Genomic DNA, 18,954 nt, shown 5'->3' on the forward strand with positions numbered 1-18,954 from the left:
CTACAGGTCCTAGGAACTGAACCGGGGACCTCTGCAAGAACAGCAAGTGCTCTTGATGGCCAAACCATCTCTCTGCCCCCTGCTGTTTTTTAAGGTTTATTTTTATTTTATTTATGTGTATGTGTCTGTATGTGTATCTGCCATGAGGGTGCTGGTGCCTGAAGAGGCCAGAAGAGGGTGTCCAGCCCCCTGAGACTGGAGTAGTTCTGAGCTGCCCAATGTGAGTGCTGGAGACTGACCTCCACTTTGGGTCCTTAGGAAGATCAGCCAGTACAAAGCCATTTTTCTTCAGCCCCTACACCGCTGTGATCTCTGCCTAAAGAATTCTTTTCTTCTCTTCCCAGATATTTATAAAACTTGTTCACAGATCTTTTGTTGTACAGCCAAATTCTCCCTCCCTTGATTTAGTGGCTCAATCAGAGGACTGGAATGAGGTGGAAGTAGAGACGTGGAATCTTAGAGGCTACTGCATATTCTGCATATTGCCTTCCTCTGGTGCTTTCTGGCATGACTCCCACAAGGAAACTCAAGTGCCCCACTGTGAGGACATTTTTGCAGTTCGGCTAAAGGTCTGGCTCTTGGCCACAGAGACGTGATTCACCCTGAAGATGCTGCTCCTGCCCCAGCCAGCCACAGCTACACATATCTGCCTTTCTGGCCCACACTGTGGCTGCAGCCTTGGGAGAGACCCCCAAACCGGAACCATCCAGCTAAGCCACTCCCAGAAACCGACCTCCTTTGTGACCTCCAGGAACTGTGGGAGACAGTAAATCTATTGTTTTCCATTTCTTTGTTTGGGGGCTGTTTGTTGTACAATAATAGACAGTGCGGCTTCCTAATTCCCAAGGAGTCTGTGCCACTGCGCTGCCGCCACCGGTGAGACACCTCCACTACTCGCCCCATTAAGAACAACCCTTCTCCACTTGCTATTCTCCTTAGCTTTGTCTCCCCACTGGATTCTATAAGCCAGTGTTTGCTGGTGAATAACTGGTGTTCACCGCTGCTCTAATTCTCCTGTATTCAGGGATTAGATGGATCTGAGGCACATCCAAGTTTTGTTTTGTACTGTTTTGTTCTCCGAGATCAAGTCTCATTGTGTAGACCAGGTTAGCCTGGAACTTGTTATGTAGCCCAGGCTATCCTTGAACTCCTGTGCTTCAACCTCCCAAGGGCTAGGATTATAGGCCTTTGCTACTGTGCCTTGCTTCGTTCAGTTTTAAAATCTCGTTTTGATGCTGTTTTTCTTAGAGGTCCATCTGATGTAGCTTTTCTCACTGCCTCGGGCTGGGGAGGAGCACCAGCTTAGGATCAGGCAGCCCCCCTCCCAAGACCAGGCGTGATCTAGAGACAAGCAGCTTGAGGTCATACTTGACAGACCCATCAGTTTTCACGGCTTTGGTTCAGTCGAGCAGGCTCCAAAAGACACAAATGGTGGCTGTCCCAAGGGAGAGCTAATCTGATTGTCCTTGGTGCTGGGACATTCAAGGCTGTCATGGGTGGCGAGCCCGAAGTCATGTGGCACCAGAGGGGCAGCTGTATCAACAGGCCCTTTGCAAGCTCATACAGGACTCAGCCAGAGACCGAAGGGAAGAAGGAGTAGGCAACGGGCCGGCAGGGAAGGCTTTGCTCGGGGAAGAGCTGTTAGCCGGCCTGGGGTGGGGGGCCCTAGTCCTGTGTGACGGTCTGCCTGAGTTCTTAGAGAGCCCAGTGCTCGCCACTATTGTGCAATGCCCACTGGCAGTTCTCTGCCCCTTAACTGTACATACTTTGGTGCCCTTCCAGAGGATGATTGGTTTATCGTGACCCTTTGACCAAGATAGCCCCCACCCAAGACATGGATGACTGCAATGCCCTTGGGACAGTTCCTTTATTGATCTGTACAGGTCCCTCCCTGGCATCACAAGACCAAGTAATAAAAGCATTCTCCAAGTTCACAGCATGTGTGTTCTCTGGGCGACAGGTGAGAACTTTGAACTTTGGGCACGTCTGGGTGCTCGCCCCGTGCAGGCAGATGCAGTGGTCAGTTCAGCTCTAGGCTTCAGTTCCTTCACTGAGTCAAATGATCTGCTAGATCCCCGTGCACTTAGGGCCCCGACCTTCCCAGGAATTGGAGACACACAGTAGGGAACCACGGGCTGCAGGTATAAGGCAGGAACTCTGCAGAGCCAACTGGGTACTGAGTACTGGTATTAGCCCCTGTGTGAGACTGCTTTGATAAGAGACTCAGTGCTCAGAGCACCCTGGCTGTGAGAAAGCTCACATCTGGTCCATGAGACAAGGGCCCCGCCTCCCCTACCGTGCCTGTGAGCCTCCTCATGAACCCCCATTTCACTTTTCCTTTTCCACCAGTCCCAAAGCCCAGGTAACTCTCCAACCCTCTCAGACTCCTTCCCCCCCCCCCCCCCACCGCTGTGATTCCTTTCCTCACCTCTTCTTACCAAGCCGAATTTATCATAGGAAAACTAGCAAGAATGGAAGGGCTTCCAAGGAGACAGGAAGTTAGTGAGAAAAAGCATGGCTGGGAAAGTCCCCAGAGCTCTGGGTGCCTCTGTGCTTGGGTCCAGAGCACACTTGACTCACTTCTCACAGTGGCCTGACCTCTGGTGTGGAAATTAGCACAGTTGGATACTTGTCAACTGTCACGGGGCAGGTTACAAATAGCACGGGGATTAGCAACCTCATCAGAAACTCCCGTTCAAGGTCAGGGAAAGTTAACAGTTTAATCCCTGGAGCACCAGGAAGGGTGTTTTATGGCTGTATGCACATACATATATGGCCGGGACAGGATGGGGTGACACACTTGATGGGGGATCCACTTCAGTCTAGGAGCAAGTCTCTCAGGTTGAACGCTGGAGTACTAGATCCCCTGTCTCGCTCTCTAGCGGCCCAGGTGTTCCCAAACCCTGCCCGTCTAGAAAGCTCCCTGCGGGGCTCTAGCTCTGGTGACTTCCAGAGCAGTAGAAAGATCTCAGAGCAGTAGAAAGGCCATCTCTGCCTTCTGAGTGGCAGTGGACGGCGGGGACCTGGCTCAGCCGCGGACTGGTGTCCTTGGCTTTCTCTGTTGCTCTGTCCTGGTCTCAGCTCTTCCGCAGCCCCGGGAGCTCCGCATCTAGGCTGCAAAGAAACTGGTTCCCCTCCCAGCTGCCCGCCACGTAGCCCCGGCTGCCAGGGGGACAATCTCAACTCTCTGGTACCCCCAGCTCGGTGGAGCGTGCCAGTCGGCTTCTCCACCCCACCCCCGTCCCGCCAAGCCTTACCGCCCCTAGTTCTGCGCTCGGGCGCTTCGCGCCCAGGCCCCAGGAGGGCAGCACCCGGCGACGGCCAGCTCCCACCGGTCAGCCCTGCCCTGCCCCGCCCGGCCGCCGTGCCCGCGGACCAGGCACCGCCCGGCCCTGTGCACACGGAGGCGGCCCGTCTTCCGCGCCCGGACGCGTAGAGGGTGTGCGTGGAAGCCAGGCGTGCGGCGGAGAGTCCCAGGATCAGCTCAGGTAAGCGGCACCCCGGGAACTGCTGCAACTCCCCGCAGACACTTGCCTTTCCTGGCCTGGCTTTGCCAACTCTCCCGAGCTTTGGAAGCAGAGAGATGCTGTTGATTTGGGACTGACTGACTTTTGGAAACACTAAAGGAGTGTTTATGAGAGGATTTGGCTTTGTAAGGTTGACTCTGGAAAAGTTTAAGGTAGAAAAGGTTCAGTTTCTTGAGTAATTTTCCATCTATGTGAATGTCCCTGGAGAAAACGTGTTTTAAATTAGAGCGATGCTGTAAGTCCTCCGTCTCAACAGCATCTTTATGGAATGTGACTTTTCCAAGTTTGAGAAGAAAGCTTACTTCAACCGTTTCCTTTTTCCCCCCTCCACTTCCTTCTGGTTCTATCGCACTTTCCCTGGGAAAATTACTTCCCATGATGGCTTTTAACTGATTACTTTCTATGCCCAAACTCACCTTCTTACACGCGGTTTTGGTTTGACAAAAAGGCCTCAGCCATGAACTCCTTCCTGTGATCTTGAATGTGAATGGCAAAGTACGTTTTAAAGTTTTTTAAAAAAGTTTTTTTACCTGCCTGTATGTCCGTATGTGGATACCCTGGAACTGGAGTTACAGACAGTTTTGAACGGTCATGTGGGTGCTGGGAATTGAACTCTGGTCCTCTGGAAGAGCAGCTCAGTGCTCTTAACCACTGAGCCATCTCCCCAGAGTGATGTTTTAATGTTTTTTTCTATTTGGATGTGTCCTTCCTGACTTTGGACCGTGTTCATGAGTGGTAGAGTAAGGGCCTTACTCCTATTTGCCCAAGTGAAACAAGATCACTTGTTCAGAGACCAATGCAGTGTGAATCAGTGCACCGTTTAACCACAGCTTAGCTAAGTTGACATATAATATGATTTTGTTTTATTCTGAGACAGGGTCTCTCTATTCCATAGCTCTCTGGCTATCCTGGGACTCACTATGTAGACTAGGCTGACCTCAGACCCAGAGATCCTCCTACTGCCTCCCAAGTGCTGGGATTAAAGGCCTGTGCTACCTGCCCAGCTAGCATGAGTATAAAATACTCTTGAAGTACTGGCCTTTTGTGATTCTGTGAAGGGTGGTTTCCCCCGTGTTCCTGCTTTTCCAGGAAGCTTTGTGAGCCTTTAGCGCTTCCTAAGTAAGTGCTTTTCAAGGAGTCTAAGCCTCTGTGGCAGTAGGTGGTGCTGTGGCGGAGGGTGAGCGTTAGCTGGTCCCCCTACCAGAAGGCTCTGTCTACCTCCACAGTGCGACTGGACTTTACCTGTTGTGCCCGATTCTCTCAGGTCAAGCCAGGGTCCAGAAGCTGAACTGCCAGTGGGGCTGGGGTGTCTGTACATCCCCGGAGCTTGCATTTTGACAGAACTAACTTAAAAGTCCACAAACCCACTGCCCTTCTGAACTACCTCTCCGTTCTGTTGAAAGTGCTGGCACTGGGTTGTGTGCCCGCACAGCCTTAGCACAAAGTGAGAAGTGGAAAGCCGCAGGCTGGAGTCTTGAGTGGGAAGTGGCAAGTTAGTAACTAGACAAAAAATTACCGCAGTTCTCAGAGCAGTTCTGACATGATACCCGGCAGCTGTATATCAGATATTCTCCCATGGCTCTTCCCTTATCTGCTACTAATTATTATTATTATTATTATTATTATTATTATTATTATTAGCCTGGAGACATGAGTTTGTAAGATTCAGAACAGGAAAAGCCACACCCAATCATTTTATTTATTTTTTAAAAAAAGATTTCCTTATCTCAGAAGCATGGTAGTTGAATTTCCTCTTTTTTGATATATTCATGAAATTACACATTTGGGAGTCCTCAAATGCCAGTTCTCCTGACTCATAGGCCAAGTCATTGTTCTACAGCAGACCAATTGCATGACATTCCACCTCCTAACAGGTCACCCTCCTGTGATTTCTGCAATGGCCAGCAAGAGATCAGAGCTGGTTGTAGATACCTGTACCCGCTGTAAGTTTGCATTTGTTATTGTTCTCAGTAGATACCTGTATCCGCTGTAATTTTGCGTTTCTTATTGTTTGCAGAGCCTAAAACTGCGGGAGAGAAGGAAACGTATTTCCCCTTCACGTCGGAGAACAGCGAGGGAGCCTTTTCTTTTCTGGCCATGTCTTCCGTAGGAACGACTGAGCCAGACAGGGACCAGAGGGACACACATGTCAGCAAGCTCATTTTCTTCCTCTTCATCCTCGGGGCCGTCCTGTTGTGTGTGGGAGTCCTGCTCTCCATCTTCGGCTACCAGGCATGCCAATATGATAGGCCCCTCTCACACTGCAGCATGGTGCTAAAGATTGCTGGGCCGTCGTGTGCCGTGGTGGGGCTTGGGATTGTGATTCTGGCCCGCTCCCGGGCACGCCTGCATCTGCGGGAGGAGCAGCGGCGAGGCCACCAGGACCCTGACCAATCCTTCGTCTGTGGGGAGAGCCGCCAGTTCGCCCAGTGCCTCATCTTTGGGTTCCTATTCTTGACCAGTGGCATGCTCATCAGCGTGCTGGGTATTTGGGTGCCTGGATGTGGCTCAGAATTGAAGCAGGAGTCAATGAATGAGACAGACATTGGAGAAGCAGAGCCTCAGATCTGCAGCTTCCTGTCGCTGCAGATCATGGGGCCCTTGATTGTGCTTGTGGGGCTGTGTTTCTTTGTGGTGGCCCATGTTAAGAAGAAAAATAACTTGAGTTCCAGCCGAGATACCTCTGATATGGAAGGGGGACACACCCACAGTATGGAGCCCGTCCATATCACTGTAGGTGAGTCTCGGTCGTTTGTGCACGGGTTCAAGTCACAGTGGGTGTGGCTTCAAGGCTTCACCAGGCTTCCCTAGATCTGGTCCAGATTCCTTTTCTCAACTCCTCTCTTTTTCATATATGTGCACATACCTGAGCACACAGGTAACCCACCACCAAGCACACACACACACACACACACACACACACACTACCATCCTTGTGGGAATTCTCCTATCCCCAGCAACACTATTAACACAGTGGCTCTCAAGCTCCCCTCCCCCAAGCTGTGACTCTTCACAGCAGTTCCTCGTGCTGTGGTGAGCCCAACCGTACAACTATTTCTTTGCTACTTCATAACAGTAATTTTACTAGTTATGAGTCAAAATAATGTAAACATCTGTGTTTTCCAATGGTCTTAGGCGACCCTTGTGAAAGGGTCATTGGACCCCGAGGGAGTTGCAGCCCACAGGAGTGGAAGAGCAGACAGATCTGTAGACTGTACTGTCCTAAGCTAACCGCTCTGCTTCATCCGTTTGTGTATATCCATGCTCACAGCGACAACACAAACATTATAAGAGCTCGCACTCCTGCACATGACCCCTGCCAAAGAACTTCTTGTCTGAGATTCAGTCCTGCTTAAAGTGATCCATGAAGGCACATTTACCATCATCTGCACCTGAAAAACAGGTTGTCAGATGTCTGCCCTGAGGGCTTCCTTTACAGAACAGTATATAGTTAAAGTGAGCATTAATTCCAGTTCCTAGACCTCCTAAGAGCTTCTTTTTTGTTGTTGTTGTTTTTTGGGTTTTTTTTAGTCTATCTATTGAGACATGGTCTCAAATTCACAGAGATCCGCCTGCCTCTGCCTTCCTAGTGCTGGGATTAAAGGCATGTGCTACTACTCCCAGCTAAGGTTTGTTATATTATTATCATTACTACCATTATTAGTATGTGTGTGTAGGGATCTATCCACGTGAGTGGAGGTGCCTGAGGAGGCCAGAAGAGGGTGTTTAATCCCCCGGAACCGGAGTTACAAGCAGTTGCAAGCTGCCTGATGCTGGAGCTGAGCAATGAATTTGGAGACCCTGAAGGAGCAGTGCAGGCTCTTAACTACCGAGCCATCTCCGCAGCCCAACCACCGATGTCCTCCAAAAACCAGCTGAATCCAAAGAGAACCTTTCCAGTTTGTCAGAGTGGCAAACAGATCAGAGTTCATCCACCATCTCCTCGTAGGAGAGCAGGACTTTCATTTTCTGGGAAATGACTGAGGCTACAGGGACAAGGGTCAGGGAGAGCAGAGATTGCCAGTTGGAAGTGTTTCTTCCTCTGGCAAATAAGTGCCCTTAGCTGGTGACAGAGATAAAGGTGCCATCGCAAGGTGTCACAGGCAGAAGGTTTTGTTCCGTGTGAGGTGGCGCCTTAACACTGGACACAAGTGGCCACATCCTGTCCTTTTCGTTCTCCAAGACAGATGCTGTTCGGCTCCAGCCGACAGCTGTGGCAGCTGAGGCCAGGGAATTCTGAGTTTGCTTAGGGCTATGGGCACTGGCAAGTCTCCTCCCTACAAGGAAGTGGCGTTCTCTTTCCTACATCCTCCTGGCCCTGTCACCTGGCGGTGCCAGCCTATCAGAGTCCGTCCTTCCCCAGTTCTCTGGTAGCAGAGTTACTACCTGTCTAGAACATTCTGGGCAACGGCCGTGGTGACATGCCCTGGAAACCTACAAGATTGGTATTGGAAGACAAATTAGAGCTTGTTTCTGGTCCCTCATTCCTCTTCCATAGAACAAAAGCAAACTTTGTAAAATTTGATTACACTCATGCAGCTCAGGAGGAGGTGGGGCGCCGCATGGCCTATCGTCACGTGAGCAGAGTGCTGTATTTGAGCAACTCCACACGTTATCTAGCAGCTGGATTTTGATGAATTAAGATTATCACTAGAAAGCAATGGGAGACATCCCCGGGAAGTTGAGGGAGCATGCTATTAACTCTCTGCATTAGCTCAGGCATGCTTAATGAGTCTGACTCCATATTGCCCCTGGAGAACTCAAAGCTCGGAACTAACGGCCAACTTAAAAAAAATGTGGTAACCCATCTGTACCCTGAAACTTAGTATTTCAGGACCAGGCATAGTCACACATGTTTTTAATCCCAGCACTCAAGAGGCAGAGGTAGATGGATCTCTGTGAGTTTGAGGCTAGCCTGGTCTACATATAAAACTCTAGGCCAGCCAGGGCTGCATAGTGAGATCTTGTCTCAAAAAACAAAACAAAAAAAAACCCAAAAAACCAAAAAAACAAAACAAAAAGAAAACCCCAACCAAAAATAACCAGAACAACAAAAAAACCTTCCTGGCTTAGCTCTTTTTAATTTTCACTTGCTTTTGTGTTCTGTGAGTGTGTGTGTGCCTTCATATGTGCACGCATGTGTGCCCAGAGCTAGATGGTGATGCTGGGCGTCTTCCTCAGTCACACTGCATCGGGGATTCCAACTGCCACCAAATGGTTGCTAATTTGGCTAGGATGGCTAACCAATGAACCCCAAGGACCCTTGTGTTTCTACCTCCCCAGAGCTGGGGTTATTGGCACACGCCACTCTGCCTAGGGTCTTACATGGGTGTGGAGATTTGAACTCATGTCTTCCTTCTTGTGAGTCCAGAACTGTACTGACTAAGCCATCTCCCAGCCCTATTTTAACTGTTTTAAATATACAGTATATACAGTTTACTTATATATACTATATACAATGTAATGTTATATACATACATATCTGCATTTATATAATATACAGTAATACAATGTAATGTTATTAAATATACTCAAGATTATTTAATAATATACTATAATAATACTAGCATCACCATCAGCTTCCAGAATCTTCCCTTCCCTTCACCTGTTAGACAGCAGTTGAACCCCTTCCCTCCCAACCACAACCTATTCTAGTCCACCTGCACTATCCAGGCCTACCCCAGAGTACACAGAGAGGTTTTGACCTTTTATGGTGTGTGTATTGGAGCAAGACAGAAGTCATTAATTTTTTTTTTTTCTGATGTGTTTCCCCAGGTGACTCGGTGATAATATTTCCGCCCCCTCCACCGCCTTACTTTCCTGAGTCTTCGCCAGGCACTCGACCTCCTGGGCCTAACAGCTTGCACCACAATGAAAACCCACCTTCCTATTCCAGTCTTTTTAACTATGGGTAAGGCTTCCCTTTCTTCATCCGTGGGCATGTGTCGCCGGTCCAGGTCTCGGCCTGAGTTCAAGCCTGTCTAGCTCTGGTGACATTAAAGTGCAGTGTCTGATGTTATGTCAAGAGTTCCTGCCTTGATTCTCACACTCAGCCAGGAAACCTTGGGTAGCTTGTAGACTTAGTGATGAAGGGTTGCTAGGAAACCTCTGAGCATCTTTATTGGTCCTATTGGACACACCTGTCACACTGAGAGCTGCAAGGGGGCTGGAGGCCTGTGTTCTATTAACTTGGTTGCTTCAGATGGCAGAAAGGTTCGAGGCTCCAGGGGACATGTTCAGAAGGAACATGTTCAGTATTCTAATGGAGGAAGCCTTGACCTGGCCTAGCTGGGCCTCTCTATCCATGTTCTGTTGCCCCTGGGTCTTGGAGCTTGGAAGAACAATTGAGAGATAGATGGCCCACGCCCCACTCCACACCAAGAGCAGGAAGGAGATTCTCATGGGATAGTCCTGAGGCAGCAAGAACCCAAGAGAGACTGAGAGCGTAAGAGAAAGGCTGGTCTCAAGAAAGCAGGGAGACACTGACCTCCAGACGAGTGAGTGACAGGGACAGTGAAGGAGGTCACACAGGCTAAGGAGAGGATGGGGCTTGCTGCTGGTGGAGGGAGCATGAGAACAGACATCGAATGGAGACTTCCAGGGCTGGGTGTACCGAGAGAGGCGACACTGATAGGGAACACAACACCTAAGACACGATAGAAGATGTCCAGGTTTGAGTTCCGGGCAGTGCCAGACAGGGACCAGGGTGTAAGTGCAGCCTTTGCTTCAATGGAGAAAGACCAGGAAATTGGAGAAAGACATCTAGCAATGAATGCTGTAATTTTTCCTCCAAAGATTAACTTTTCCAAACCTAAAACCACGCCTAGAGGTTTCAGACAAGTCTCTGTTGAGGCTGCAATATTGATTTCAGTACCTCCGGCTCTGGTTTGGCTGGCATTATCTTCCGAGTTTCACGGTCACTCTAGGTGGAAGGTAGTGCTACCATCAGAATATTATAGATGGATCACGGAGACGCATGAGGGTGGATCTGAGATCACCCACTAGGAAAGCAGCTGAGTGGGGATGCAATTCTATCCCTTGCTGTTGGAGACTCTCCAGGGACTAGCGTCCCTCCCTGCCTCGAGCTTTTGGTTTGGTTTTTAATTTTCCATTTGCACATGTTCATGGACCTTGTATGGCCCTCAGAAGACAATGACAGTGTGTGCCAGTAGCACTCCAGCTGTCTCTGGCTGATGTCGGAACCTTTCTGCTCAGAGCCTTTTCACTGACAAGAGCCCGACAGCAGGAGCCGCGCTGTCTTAAGTTCCAGCCAATTCTAAGACAAACAAGGGATAAGGGACTGGCAAGGTGGCTCGTTGGGTCAAAGCATTTGCTGCCAAGCCAACGACCTGAGTTCAGTCCTGGGGACCCACGTGGTGGAAGGGGAGAACCAACTCTTGAAAGTTGTCTTCTGACCTCCACACGTGCACTGTGGCCCTGTGCCACACACTCGCACACGGAGACACAGACACACAGCTCATGCCTTTTTAAAAAGAAGAAATTAAGGAGTAAGGAAAGCAGATCTATAAAATACAATAGACAAGCATGATGGCACATGCCTTTAGTTCCAGCACTCGGGAAGCAAAGGCAGGCAGATCTGTGAGTTCAAGGCCAGCCAGGACCACGTCGTGAGACCCCGTCTCATCAACAACAGCAGCGTAGAATATAGGAGAAACAACTCCTAGCCTGGTCCAAGGCTCCTGGAAGCATGAAAAGTCTCGTGCTTAAGGGCTGTCCCTGTTTTCATCGTGCCCCCTCATAATCTTGCTCTTTCTTTCTAGGAGGTCCCCAACTCCTGAGATCCAGGGCACAGTCTCTGAGAGAGAACGGGAACTCATATACACCATATCTGGACCGGGGTCACCCTCTGAGACCTCACACCCTGAACATCTTCCGCTGGATCTGCCCCCTAGATATGAAGAGAAAGAAACTGCCTTGGCCACACCCCCGGATGCAGCTTCTGAGCTGTCTCCACCGTGAATTATGGACTACAGTTTTATACATTTCATGGATTGTTATTTTATTTAATTTTTTAATAAAACATACAATAACATCGGCTGTGTTCCCATTTTTCTGCCATAACATCAAAGGAAGTAAGCCACATTTTAGGTTAGGCCCCGCTGCTGGTCTTTCAGCCCACAGGTGCCGTGAAGCACCTTCGTGCAGGTCACCAACAGGACACCAGCCTCCAATGTCAGGAGCTGGTGGTTCTGTTTGTACTGGTGGATAAGGAACCAGAGGCTCGGGGAGATTAGTGGAGTTTTTCAAGGTCACGGGACTTCTGATGAAGAAACTGTGTGTGTGCACACACGCATACACACACCAGAGATCAACCTTGGATGTTGTTCCTCTGGAGCTGTCTGTCCCCTTGTTTTTTTGAGACAAGGTCTCTCTCATTGGTCTGGAACTCATCATGTAGGGTAGGCTGGCCAGTGAGCCTCAGGGAGCTCTCTGTCTGCACTTCTTCAGAGCCGGGTTCCCTGTATGCCACCTCACCAGCTTCTGCACAGGGGTCTTGGGGATGGCATTCTGGTCCTCCTGCCCGCAGAACCAGCACCTCACTCACTGAGCCATTTGCCCTGCCCTGCCCTTAGCTGGTTTCTAAGAAACCAGGCTATCAGTGATCGGTGCTGCCGGAGACCAGTCAGAATCTGTTCAGTTGTCCCCATTCTGACTCCAGCGTTATTCGCTTTTGGAACCAAGGAATGAGATTGTTGTCCTAATTTCTCTATCACGTTTCCTCCTCCCCCTTTCCTCTCTCCCATTCCTCATTCTCTCTCCCTTCTTTAGGAGCCTCAAGGCCTCATAGCACATGGACAGAGTGGAGCCTCTGAATCAACTGGGATGCGATTTCCTGGAGACTCCGTTCTGCTTTATTTTTGAGACAGGATTTTGCTATGTTATCCAGGCTAGCTTCGAACTTGTGCTCCTCATGCCCAGCCTTCAGAGTTCTGGGATTATAGGCATAAAACTATGCCTGCCCTCCCCCACCACTCCTTCTCTCTCTCCCTTGGGTGTACCTAGCACTCAAGTGTCTGACCACAGAGTATAGGTGCTGGCCAGGGCAGTTCATCTGCGGCACTGACTGGTCACGTGTAAATTACCACTGTGATAAATCAGGGTGGCTGTTTGGACCAGCACTTCCAGCCTATGTTCAAACTGGACATTTAGTAGGTTGAACCACTCTTAAAAGTCTGTGTTAGTCTTCCTCCTGGCAGGTTAATTATTCACGTTTTAAAATTAGAACAAAGGATAGATTATCGTCACTTCCTTCTGTGGCTATTTGTTTAAAAGGGCCACGTTGAACCTGCTAGGGAGAATTACTTCAGCTATGAGTTTTCATTTATAATCCAGAGCCTATTTAGTGGCTCAGAGTTGGATTTGTGACGGAGTGCTTTGCCTTTATGTGGTTGTAAAGCTAAGCCAACGGTTAGGAAGGGTCAGGAGTAAGTCTGATCTTGCAGGCCTCAACGGCTTGGGGAAGGAAGTCAGAGGCTATGGCCTCCCAGCAGAGAGGGGGCCATGCAGGAGCTCCTTACTGCAGAACTGCAATGACAGGGGGGAGAGCTGAGCCTGAGAGTGTCCCAGATGTTAGTTCTCAAACCTGGGACAATCAGGCTGACAGAGGTGCCTATTTAATGTATCAGAGTGGACCTGGCTGCCAGGTTCTCCCAGCATTCCTCAGTCCTACCTGTTACAGGGTAAGGCTGGCATTCCCCACTTTGCCCTAACTCTCCAGCCCAGGGGCTGTGTGACCTTTCCTCCAGCCACCCTTCCCTACATAATCAACCATTTCAGTTACCCGCCCTTCAGTCTACACTGCATCTCCTGGCTCTTCCCTCCTCCATCTCCTCACTTGGCCCAGCTCAGGGTCATGCTCACTCCGGACTTTCCCAGATGTCTCTGCTGTGCTCTCCATTTTGTCTGTAGTAAACTTTCTCCTCCACCATACCTAGGAGCGGCCATACCCTATCCTTCCTTTTTTTATTTCTTTGTTTCATTCAACAGGAAGACACATCTTTGTCAAAGTTCTGATCCAGGTGACAGCTTCCAAGAATCTACTTAGGGCTTCAGGCTGCTCAGAACTGTCAGCGTCCCTTTCCTTTTCATTTTAATTGGGCCAACATTTGCAGTACAGAATAAACCATTTTGTGTGTGTGTATTTCTGGTGCTGAGGACTGAATCCTGGACCTTGTGCGTGTTATGCGTGGGCTCTAGCAATGAACCATATCCCTAGGCCAAATTAACCATTTTAAAGTGAAAATCCATTGGCATTTAGTCCTCGCCCCCCTCTTATCCTAACCACCACTTCCTTTCCATTCCCCGAAATAAAGGCCACGCTCCCTAAGCCATCGTTCCCCACTATTCCCGTTCACATCCTCGCTCCCAGCTCCTCACAACTCCCAGGCTGTTTCCAGCCATTCTGGGCTTACCGGCCCTGGATAGTTCATGTAAGCAGGATCATACAGCACAACCTCTTGTGTTGGACTTCTTTTTGTTTAGTATATTTTGAGGTTTATCCATGTTGTAGCATACATCACTCCTTCCTTCCTTTTTTATGGTCAAGTAATATTCCACGGTATGGCTATACCACAGGATGTTTATCCATTTATTCATTAAAATACCCACTTCACCTTACTGCTAGCAAGGTATAAAGATTTGAACTTTTCTATATCCCCATCAACACTTGTTTTCCTTTTTTTAAAAAAATAAAATATAACTGTCCTCCACGACATGCAGTAGTATTTCATTTTGGCTTTGATTTGCATTTCCCTAATGACCAATGATGATGAGTACCGTGTTCAGCTGTCAATTTAGCAGGCTCTGGATTGGCCTGGGAAGGGAATCTCACCAAGAGATTGTCTAGATCAGCTTGGCCTGTGGGCACATCTGTGAGGGATTGTCTTCAGTTGGTCAACTGAGGTTAGAGAATTCGCCCAGAACACAGACGGATGGAGTCAGTTCCTGGGCGGGGCTCTGAACGGAATGAGAAGGAGGAAGGGAGCCGGGCGTGAACAAGCATCTCTATCTGCTTCCTGGCTATGGATGTGAGCAGCAGCCGCTGCCCTGCTGTAGCGAGAGGAGTTGTATGTCGAATACACCTTTTCTCCCTTCAGTGTCTTCCACGAGACTCTTTTATTACAGGAAAAGAAACTAAGACGGAAGTTGCTATTGAGAAGTGGGGCTGCCGTGAGGAGCCTGAACAGGAGATTCTTTGGCCTCTCAAACTCTTTTGTGCCCTGAATGCAGAAGTGCTTGATACTGGTGTCGGAAAAGCCCCCAGTGTGCTGGAGCGGAACTTAACAGCCATTCTGGTGGGAGCCTGAGGGACAGAAACACAGACTGCTGGCGACCTTTCAGAGGCAACGAGGACACTCCCAGCAACCGGGTTAGGGGCCATTTGTGTAATTTTGGCCAAGAATAGGGCTTCACTGTGCTCTTGTCTTGAGAATCTGAGCAAGGATGAATTCAAAGATGATGGTTGATTTGCCAGGACATTACAAGGCAGGATGGATGGTTTTCAGGCTAGTGAAGAAGGAGCAGCTGTACGGAGAAATGGAAATCAGCAGGGGCCCTCACTGGAGCTTGGGCCATGCTCCCAGACTATGAGCTAAATAAACCTCTTTTCTTTTTAAGGTAGCTCACCTCAGGTACTCTGTTATATAATAAAAAATGACTAACACAGAGCTCTTACTTCAGGCTCTGCGCTTATGATTCTGGGAGGAAACATTACAAAAATTTCCTCTGAGGTCTAAAATTCAGGTTGGGGTGACCTACTCATGGTGGGAAGTGCCACCATGTTGCCTCCGTAGAATCTTTTGTGAACTCATTGCCTTTTTCTGGGACTGTTGAAGTAGATCCCAGCCAACCCATTCTGCTAAAATGAAAGCAAGTTTTAGCTAGTAATTCTCTTTGGTATTTGAACTGTAGAGTGAGGAAGAGTGGGAGGAGCCAAGGGAAGTGGGTGCTCTGAGGAAGAGAGTCACAGGATCACTGGGTAAGGCAAGTAAGTGGGGCGGGAAGGGACATGGTGGCCCTTTGATGCCCTCCTGCAGATGTGACCATTGGCTTGCTGAGTGGGTATTGCATGGGGTCCTGTCTCTTCTAAGGGAACCGTTATTCTAGAGTGGCCCTCAGGAAGGGATAGAACAGGAGACAGGGCACTCCCGGTACTTAAACGGAAGCAGTCTGCAAAGTGTGCCCCTAGCGTCCAGGAGGACAAGAACCACCTAGAACAGCTGCTGGAGGTGCCATCCCTCCATCCGCTGAATCCAAACCTCGAGGCAAGCCGTGATTATCGCCTCAGAAATGCTGGAGACAGGACTCCATGCAGAGACAGCATCTGCCTTCTCCGACTTCTGGGGAGTCCTGCTTACGTTTCTCAGCTGGTGCTCAGGGACCTTGAGGGGAGGTCTGTGAGGCCAGAGGAGGCCCTCAGCGTTGTTGCAGGCTTCCCACCATCTCCTTGTTTCAGCCTCCCTGGTAGGAAACCCTGTGCTCATCCCCTAAGGAAGGTGTGGTTTCAACTTTGCTTGTGTGTCTCTAATGAGGCCAAGACTGGTCCAGCGGGTACCCATGATGTTTGTCAAGTGAAAACAGCCCAAACAGCCCAAGTGGGACACAGCATGGAAAGGCCCCAGCCAGGGTTTCTTCCCGCCTGTCCCCACCAGACCCTGGTGAATCAGGCGGGTGAGGTTTCCTGATGAGCTGGGCTGGGTTTTGCTGGCTGCACCCTGATCCTGGGCCTCCCATACGACGGCAGCGGTGAGCTGGGTGAAGTCAGGAAGCACACTGCGGAGGTGGTGGGCAGGAGGAGGCCAGCTGACTTGAGGGGAACCATGCATGGTTGCCCAGAAGCCCTCCTGGGATTGATCTTGCATACCTGGAATTCCTGGAGTAGCAAGCATGGTGCCTCCAGCTCAGGTTCCCTGGGAGGAGCACAGTGAGGTGGGGAGAGGATGAAGGCTGAAGCTTTTCCTAATTAGGAATCCACCCCCCCCCCGTGTGTGTGTGTGTGTGTGTGAGAGAGAGAGAGAGAGAGAGAGAGAGAGAGAGAGAGAGAGAGAACCGTGAGAGAGAGAGAGAGAGAGAGAGAGAGAGAAAGAGAGAGAGAACCGTGTGTGTGTGTGTGTGTGTGTGTGTGTGTGAGAGCGAGAGAGAGAGAGAGAGAGAGAGAGAGAGAGAGAAAAGAACCGGTGTGTGTGTGTGTGTGTGTGGTGAGAGAGAGAGAGAGAGAACCATGTGTGTGTGTGTGTTGTGTGAGAGAGAGAGAGAAGAGAGAGAAGAAAGAGAGAGATGAGGAACCGTGTGTGTGTGTGTGAGAGAGGAGAAAGAGAGAGAGAGAACCGCGGTGTGTGTGTGTGTGAGAGCGAGAGAGAGAGAAAGAGAGAAGAGAGAACCATGTGTGTTGTGTAGAGAGAGGAGAGAGAGAGAGAACCGTGTGTGTGGTGTGTGTGTGAGAGAGGAGAGAACCGTGTGTGTGTGTGTGTGTGGTGTGTGAGAGAGAGAGAGAGAGAGAACCGTGTGTGTGAGAGAGAGAGAAAACCGTGTGTGTGTGTGTGTGTGTGTGAGAGAGAGAGAGAGAGAGACAGACAGACAGAGATAACTGTGTGTGAGAGAGACAGAGAGACAGAGACACACAGAGAGACAGAGACACACAGAGAGACAGAGACAGAGAGAGAGGTTTTCTGGCTAGATGCAGCGTGTGTCTGTACATGGTTTTGCTCTGTACTGTGATCTCCAGCCCACACTGGAGCACCACCCTGACCGAGCTGGGGCCACAGGTAGAATCTTGTGTGGGAGTGTAGAATGGCTTCCTCTCCAAGGATGGAGTTAACAGACAGAAAACTGAGCTGGGCAGTAAGTTCTGTGCTGCGGGAGGCCTAGAAAGGCACAACGGGTGGGCGAGCCACCTCAGCTGCCCTTACCATTCTAAAGTACTTACAAGAAGGGTCCTTAAAGGTCTTTGAACTTATCACTGAGCCCCATCTACTGCCACCAGCTGAGTCAAATAGCATATTTATTAGGGGTTTTCACCAAGAGGGAGGGTGTACCTCTCTTCCTGAGAAACAGCTGAGGGACCAGGGCAGTGTCTAGGGCCTTCCCAGGCCAGGCTGTGCATGGCTGATTCCGTCTCAAACTTGGCATCTCTCTGCGGCCCCAGACCCTGCCCAGGATGTAGCGGATGTAGTGCTTTCCCTCAGGAGCAGCTAACCACAGCTTTCCAGAAAGTTATTCCTTCTCACGGGGGCCTCACCTCACAGAGTCTGTTCCTTAGGCCTGAGGCCCCCTTTCTTCCTGTAGGTGCTGAGGACAGTCAAGTTGCTGGCTACCCCACTGCTGTGTTGTCCTGGCCTTTGCTGTTCATGGATTCTGACCCCAGCAACCCGCTTCCATGGAATGGGCATGCTGCCCTGGGTGTTTTGGCGCTGCCTTGTGAGTTCCGTGCCTTCCCCTGCTGTGCTGAGATGGCCTAGGCATGTGAATCATAGTGTTGCCTCCTGACTGACTTGGAGGCCATGATGTCACTGCCGCACAAGTTGTAGGTTTGTGTGAGCAGACAATCGCTCCTCTTCCGTCTGTCCCATGTCTGCAGCATCATTCGGCTCTGAAAAGGAACTAGAATTACGGCCCAGATTTGTCAGAGACTCCCCAACTCCTGACAAAGTAGCTACTGACTTGAGGAATCCTGTTAGACTGGAGAGGGCTAGAATAGTGATAGGTGACATTGTCCTCATGGCTTCAAAGGCAGACTTCAGGGCCAGCAAGAGACCTTAAGACCAGCTGAGGGCACCTTTGCTACTACTGGGCAGGCACTTGGAGTCCCTGGCCTGGGGCTGTAGCATGATTAATAAAAACTCAGAGTCAGATACTGAGGTTCATCCTGAAGACTAGAAGAACAAAGCAGTCAACCACTGGCTCTTACCTCAGCCTCAGTCCAAAAATGGCGATCCTGCCTCCAGGAAAGCTCAGAATGAGACTGAGACTGAGAGCCGTCTCCTCCTGTCTTATAATCCTCTCTAGTTCTTGGATTAAGAGTATGCACCACTACCACCTGGTTTCTATGGCAAGCTAGTATGGCTAGTGGGGTTAAAGGTGTGTGTCCTTGCTGCCTGGTCCACAAGGCTGACCAGTGTGGCTGTTTTACTTTTCTGATCCTCAGGCAAACTTTATTTATTAAAATACAAATGAAATACCACTGCAAAGAGAGTTCGCCACATAGTGACTCCCTCTAGAAATGTCTTGAGGTGGTGGGAGAAGCCAAGAGCTAAGTCCGCTATGACGGCAGCATGTGGCCCCTCCTTCAGGACTGGTGAGATGGCCGTGCCTGTGAAGGCCTGCGTGAGAAGGAAAACCCTTCTGGAAAGCTGTACTGAGCTGAGAGACGTTCAGTGACAGATGGTCAGACAAGAGATTCATGAGGATC

General features: G+C 49.8%; 1 protein-coding gene across 1 annotated transcript; it reads left to right on the top strand.

The window, feature by feature from the left end:
- The first annotated feature begins 3,380 nt into the window (after positions 1-3,380).
- Tmem171 (transmembrane protein 171) lies at positions 3,381-11,507 on the top strand. Its single transcript, XM_038324222.1, has 4 exons — positions 3,381-3,488; positions 5,545-6,264; positions 9,303-9,438; positions 11,309-11,507. The coding sequence occupies exons 2-4, from the start codon at positions 5,625-5,627 to the stop codon at positions 11,505-11,507; spliced, it is 975 nt and encodes a 324-aa protein (XP_038180150.1). The 5' UTR covers positions 3,381-3,488; positions 5,545-5,624.
- The last annotated feature ends 7,447 nt before the right edge of the window (positions 11,508-18,954 follow it).

Source organism: Arvicola amphibius, chromosome 3 (assembly GCF_903992535.2).
Source record: "Arvicola amphibius chromosome 3, mArvAmp1.2, whole genome shotgun sequence".
NCBI lineage: Eukaryota > Metazoa > Chordata > Mammalia > Rodentia > Cricetidae > Arvicola > Arvicola amphibius.